Here is a 6,685-nt window from a genome sequence, read left to right on the forward strand (position 1 = left end):
AAGGCCATCTGTTTCTCGGAGACTGGTTTTCCTTCAGCAATACCACATCTCCAACCTTGAAATTTCTTTTTGGCCTAGTCCACTTGATTCTTGCTTGTAACTGTTGTAAGTACTCTTTGCTCCACCTTGACCAAAACTCTTGTGCTAGGTGCTGTGTGCGTCTCCATTTCCTTCGACAGTATAAGTCTTCTCTCTTAAATCCTCCTGGTGGAGGTAGCACGAGCCTTGTCTTTCCTGTCAGCAGCATACTTGGCGACAATGGTGGCTCTGAAAGAGGATCGCTGAGTGTCTCTACCGTAAGAGGCCTGTTATTTATTGTAGATTCTGCTTCGCAAAGGAGTGTTCTCACTGCCTGACCATCGAATTTCCACCGACGATCCAATAGCCACTAGTACGAAGCTCATTCAACGTAATTCCTCTTCCGCTATGGAGTGTTCTTTCGTGCGCGTAGCTGATAACCAGTGCGGTAATGTGGCTTGGCTTTGGTCAGATGACAGGATTTTTGAGTGACTCCAATAGTGTTGCCTTCCGTATTCGCCCGCCAACTCTCATGACACCATCACTGTCTAGGAAGGGGTCTAACGTGCGAAGCGTACTGGTTTTCTTCAGCACAGCCTTCTTCTCCTTTTCCACTTCCCAGCTACCGTACTTAGCGTTCGCTTGAACGATTTGGAGACTTCTTATTTCCGATGGAAATGCTTGTCTTTGTACTTGTTTTATGATCTCCACTTCTGCTTCCTGTAAGTTGGCGACGTTAAGTTCTGTACTTGCAGGGGTGTTACTAACACACCTTCGTTCTGGTGATCCAGCACTGGACTCCTTCCCTTTAGACATGACCTTTTCTCTGAGCTTCCTCTTGTACTTTAGGCATAGTGCGACAGCTACCTTCGCTTTGTGCCAGCTTGAGAACCTGAGAAGTCTCTCAACTATGACGTCACTCTCTTTCACTACACATGTGTTAACCTTAGTGCTCTTCACTTCGGGGGAATCTGGGTCCACAGTGTCTTTGTATGACTTTTCTTTCAGCCAACTGCTTGTAGGTTTTCTAAGGAAGTCAGGGCCTTGAATCCATTGTGATTTCGCAACAAAGTCTTTAGTTGACATACCCCTTGAACCTTCGTCTGCAGTATTTGAAGTGGTTTCGACGTAATGCCACTGTGAGGGGGTGGTGTGATCATGAATGAGTTGAACCCGGTTGGCAACATAGACATGAAACCGACTGGATTCGTTACTTATAAAGCCTAGGACGACTTTACTGTCCGTTCAATAGTGATCCTCAATGTTCTCATACTCTAGCTCATCCTTTAGAACATTACCAATCTTGACAGAGACTGAGGCTGCAACTAACTCTAACCTTGGAATGCTGACGGTCTTTTTTGGCATCACTCGCGCCTTTCCCATAACAAAAGAGACATGTACTTTGCCGTGCTCGTCTTCAAGCCTTAAATACGAGCATTGACCGTAACCACACGTCGAAGCGTCAGACATACAGTGGAGTTGCGTGGACACAATCCTTCCAAACTCCGAGGGCTTAAAGCTTCTTGGTACTTTCAAACTTTCAAGTAGGTACAGCTCATTTCGCCATCTTTCCCATCTACCCCTAGTTAATCTAGCAATTCGGAATGGTTCAGAGTTAACCTCAACCTTCCAACTACATAGCAACTGATGAGAATCGTAAGATTCGAAACCGCCGGTCTTGCTTGTAAAACTCACATTTCTTCAGAAAACTAACATGGAGGGCGATAGTGATGACGCCACCTCTCAGAGCCTGCTCAACATAGAAGCCGAAACCTCTCAGAGCCTGCTTAACACAAGATACGATCAACTGATCGGTAGAGGAGACGAAAATAGCAGCGACACCGAGGACTATGGGCTGACAAGCTACCAACAACCTCCACCACAAGAACCACTAAGGAAGAACGAAGCAAAAAAGAAAGATTTAAAAAGGAAAGCAAGCGAAGTTCCAACCACCACAACAGCAAAGATAAAGAAAACAGAAGATTCCATAAAACTTCTGAAAAATCATTTGGAAAGGAACACTTGTCCGAAGCCACTTAGATACTCTGCACGGGCCAACATACCGGCAGATGAACAATTTAAAAAGGACATTAAGGCCATCAAACAGAAAGCCGAGCGCGGTTTTGTCGAAGCCCTAACTAAGTTTCACTACCGTCGGCTAGAAAAACAGAAACAGAAACTACATAAGGAAATGTCCTTAGCAAACCGTAAGGGCCGCAAGGACAGCAAAAATGTAAACGTATCTACTACAGAGGATCGTAATGAAATCAAAGCTTTAGCTTCAAAACTAAAAGAGCAATACGAGTACCTTTTGTCAAAACTTAATAGTGACACAGAGAATAAAAATTGTGAAAAGTACTCACAAATGTCTGTTAAATGTGTGAACGACACCGTGGGAGGTTCAAACAAAATTACAGGGAAATCATTCTCTAGAAAAATACAAAGGAAAACTGCTACACGCAATGAAAGGAGAAAAAAGTCTTCCAAGAGAAAAGTCAGTTAACAAACTACCAAAGGGGGAAAACATATTAAGAACCTCTCAAACAGAAAATTAACTGACGCGCAAATTAGTTTAATCTCTCGAGGTCTCAAATTTATACCAGTCAACAAATCTATTAACAGAAACAAAATGCGACGACAGTTGCTACGAGATTTTGAAAATTTTGCAAGGCGAATGCGCCTTAAATATATGTTCCACGGAAAAAATAGGGAAGTTCACCCTTTCTACGTTAAATCTGACTGGAACCCACCGGTTCAACCATCAGTAGCCCTCGAGAGCTATCTGGAAGAAGTTAAATCACAACTCGCAGAGATAAAAATAACAAAGCCAAAAAATAACTTGTCACGCAAGGAACACGAAGCTTTAACAGAATTAAAGCAAAACACAAACATCAACCTTAAAAAAGCGGACAAGGGGAGCACTACAGTAGTCATGAACAAAACCAACAAAATAAGAGAGGGTCAAATACAAATCGAAGACAAACATAACTACAGACCTCTCTCTGAACCCATGGTGAAAGAAACGCACAGTAAGGTCTTGCGCCTAATTACAGATCTTCACCGTGAAAATCATATTGATGACATGACAAGAAAATGGCTCAAACACCTAATCCACCCAGAATACCAGAGTTCTACACTCTAACGAAAATTCACAAGCCAACCATTACAGGGAGACCAATTATCTCCGGCTGCGATGGTCCAACAGAAAGAATTTCCTCTTTTGTTGATACATTACTGCAACCAATATCAAAAATACAGAAATCATACCTTAAAGATACCACCGACTTTATAAATTTTATTGAAAACACAAAGGTGAAAAAACGAACATTTCTTGTTTCGATGGACGTGACAAGTCTTTACACAAATATACCACAAAACGAGGGTATTGAAATTGTCTGCAAAGCATATGAAAACTTCTACAAAGACAACCCTCCTATTCCTACACATTACCTGAGGGAAATGCTTAGACTTATCCTCAAAGAAAATTCTTTCCAGTTCAATGGAAAACACTACTTACAAACCCATGGCACTGCAATGGGTACAAAGACAGCAGTTTCTTTTGCCAATATTTTCATGGCACATATTGAAACGACAATTCTAAGCAGAACCGTTTTTAAACCTACAGTTTGGAAACGCTACATTGACGATATCTTTTCCCTATGGGACATCAGTAAACCAGACATCGAAGCCTTCATCGAACAAGCGAACTTACATCACCCAACTATCAAATTCACGGCCGAAATATCTGACACTGAGACTGTGTTTTTAGACACGATTGTATACAAAGGCACAAGATTCAAGGAAAAATCTATCCTTGATGTAAAGACATATTTTAAAAAACGGAAACCTTCCAGTACACACATTTCACCTCTTGTCACCCGCCGAGTGTTAAAAAAGGTATTGTCAAAGGAGAAGCCTTGAGAATCCTACGAACAAACTCCTCAAAATCTACGTTTGAGGAAAATATTTCAAATTTCAAAATACGCTTGATTGACAGGGGCTACCCATAAACTATGATAGAAAACCTTCTATCAGATATAAAGTTCACAGAGAGGGAGTCTGCTCTCCTGAAACACAACAACAAAGAGGAAAAAGAAATATTGCCTTTTGTGACACAGTACCAGTCCTCAGTGTCTACTTTAAAAGAAGTTTTAATGAAAAACTGGAATCTTATACAAAACGAACCGTTACTTCGCCAAATTTTCAAAGAACCACCTATCATTTCCTACAAGAAAGGAAAATCCCTAAAGGACATGCTCGTTAGAGCTAAAATAAAAAAAGGTTTACACAAGGTTTTACGCCGGTATAGATGTGCGGCCTGTCACCCCTTGCATTTTCTCTGCTGCGGATGGCATCGTCGACTGGCTCATCCCAGCTATTAGTGTGACAGATGTCCTGCAAAATTTTCTTTCCGACCAGTACTACAGGAGCGATGAAACCCAAGGGATCATAAATGGAGCTGATGGTCGATAGGATGCCTCTCCGCGTGCAAGGTTTATTCTTAAGTTCAATCCTGAAGTTGAACGTGTCTGACTCAATACACCAAATAACTCCTAACCCTCTTTCTATGGGTAACTTGTCCTGGCCAAGTGTGAGGTTCTTCACCAGTTCTGCTCTGTGTTCTTGAGGGATTGAGCTGATGATACGCTGGGATTGAGCTGATGATACGCTCTGTGTTTCCCACAAACTTGGTTAAGTTACATCCACCATTTTGGCAAACTGCTGTGGTGTCCTTTGCTAGCTTAATAGTCTCATCTTCTGTGCTTGCCGATTTGAGAACGTCGTCCACATAAAAGTTCCTTCTCAGGGTGTTGGCCGCTTCTGACCCATACTCATCTTCGTTGTCGTCAGCAGTGCGTTTAAGTGCATAATTAGCGCATGTAGGGGATGATACTGCACCGAACAAATGCACTGTCATGCAATACTCTTCTGCCTCCTTCTGTAAATCTCCGTTTGGCCACCATACAAACCTGAGAAAACTTTGATCTTCCTTCCTTACTCTTACTTGAAAGAACATTTTTTCAATGTCTGCCATAAAACCATACTTTTCTTGCCGGAACCTGTTAAGAACACCGACTAAGTTACTGCTGAGATCCGGTCCCTGGAGCAATTTGTCATTCAAGGAGTGTCCTTCGAATGAGGCCGAGCAATCAAACACCACGCGTATTTTCGTTGGCTTTTGCGGGTGATAAATTCCGTGATGCGGCAGGTACCAGGTTCTGCCCAACTGATCTTTAAGATCGTCATCCACCTTCCGAGCGTACCCTTTCGAAATGATATCAGACATAAAGCTGCAGTAATCCGTGTAATACTTGTCATCAGACATTAGACGTTTCTTGAGGCTGTTCAGGCGCTTCTCAGCTTGAGCATAGTTGTTTGGGAGCTGAGTGTTCTTATGTTTGAAAGGGAGGGGCATTTCATAGTGCAAGTCCTCGAGGTGAACGATACCAGTTTCCACAGTCTCGTAGAACTTGATGTCTTCGCGCGACATTGATATTCCCTTTTCCTTTTCGGAGAAGTCAAGTTCAAACATTCGTACAACTGCCTGCGGTGTTATCTGTTCCTTAACCGTCCTTTGAGAGACTACATATCCTCGCGGGGATGAGGTGTCTTGCTGATTAAGATAAATTCTGTTGCACGTTAAGATGCTACTGTGACAGGGAGTATAGAAAGGACCGTTTATGTACCATCCGAGCAGCGACCGTACGGCATATGGATCTGATTCTCCACCGTAAACAATTTCTCTTGGCCGTAGGGCACTTGGACAGTTTAATCCGATAAGAAGACCCACTTCAACACCTTCCATGTAGGGGGGAAGTTCGGCACTAACATCCTTCAAATGAGACATCCTACTGATTACATCAGGTCGTGGTATTTCACTGCGGTCCGCTGGAATGATGTTTCGCGTGAAAGTTCTGGGCAACTCTAACCTTGCACTCTCGTCCTTGACATTAGCTACGACTAATCCTTCAATGGCCTTCGACGTTACGCTGTGTGTTCCATGGATTGTAGTAAGAGTGAGGTCAGTGCTACTTCCTTCAAAGCCGAGAGCCTTAGCTGCACTTTCATTCACAAACGTTCCACCGCTGGCATTGTCCAGTAAAGCATAAACTCGTATTTTCTTCGCTGGATTACTCTTTTGAAACAACCACACTAGCAATATACCCATGTTAATCGGCACATCTCCAGCTTCAGTTATGTTGCAGATGGCAGTGTGATTGCTACTAACTCGATGTTTATCTTGAGGTTGGTTCTTGTCACCTTTGTCGTTCGATTTCTTAATTCCATCAGGGTTGTGTAGTGACGTTGGATGCTGCTTGTTGCACATTTAGCACGTTTGCCTTTCCTTGCAATGCTTTGCAATGTGCTGGTCGCTAAAGCAGCCGAAGCACAGTTTCTTCTCTACTACAAAGTCTCGACGGTCACTCAGAGATTTCTTCAAAAACTGTTCACACTCGTTTAAGTTATGAGGCTTCTTGCATAAAGAGCATACAACAGTCTGTTGATTGCTATCTTCCTGATTTACACCAGTAGCAAGGTTTGTCCCTTTTCCCCTTTTTAGCGGCTTTCTTGTAAACTTAAGATGAGTGCCTCTGTCTTTTTCATCATGATTTGGCTTGCAAACATATTAATCTGAAAACACAGGATATGTGGCAAGATTAGCTTG

General features: G+C 42.7%; 1 protein-coding gene across 1 annotated transcript; it reads right to left on the reverse strand.

The window, feature by feature from the left end:
- Positions 1-4,552: 4,552 nt before the first annotated feature.
- On the reverse strand, positions 4,553-6,346 carry LOC140948957 (uncharacterized). Its single transcript, XM_073398244.1, has one exon. The coding sequence runs from the start codon at positions 6,344-6,346 to the stop codon at positions 4,553-4,555; it is 1,794 nt and encodes a 597-aa protein (XP_073254345.1).
- Positions 6,347-6,685: the final 339 nt, after the last annotated feature.

Source organism: Porites lutea, chromosome 1 (genome assembly GCF_958299795.1).
Source record: "Porites lutea chromosome 1, jaPorLute2.1, whole genome shotgun sequence".
NCBI classification, from domain to species: Eukaryota; Metazoa; Cnidaria; class Anthozoa; order Scleractinia; family Poritidae; genus Porites; species Porites lutea.

Coding starts and splice junctions, on each gene's coding strand:
- LOC140948957 (XM_073398244.1), bottom strand. CDS start 6,346: ATGTGCAACAAGCAGCATCCAACGTCACTACACAACCCTGATGGAATT.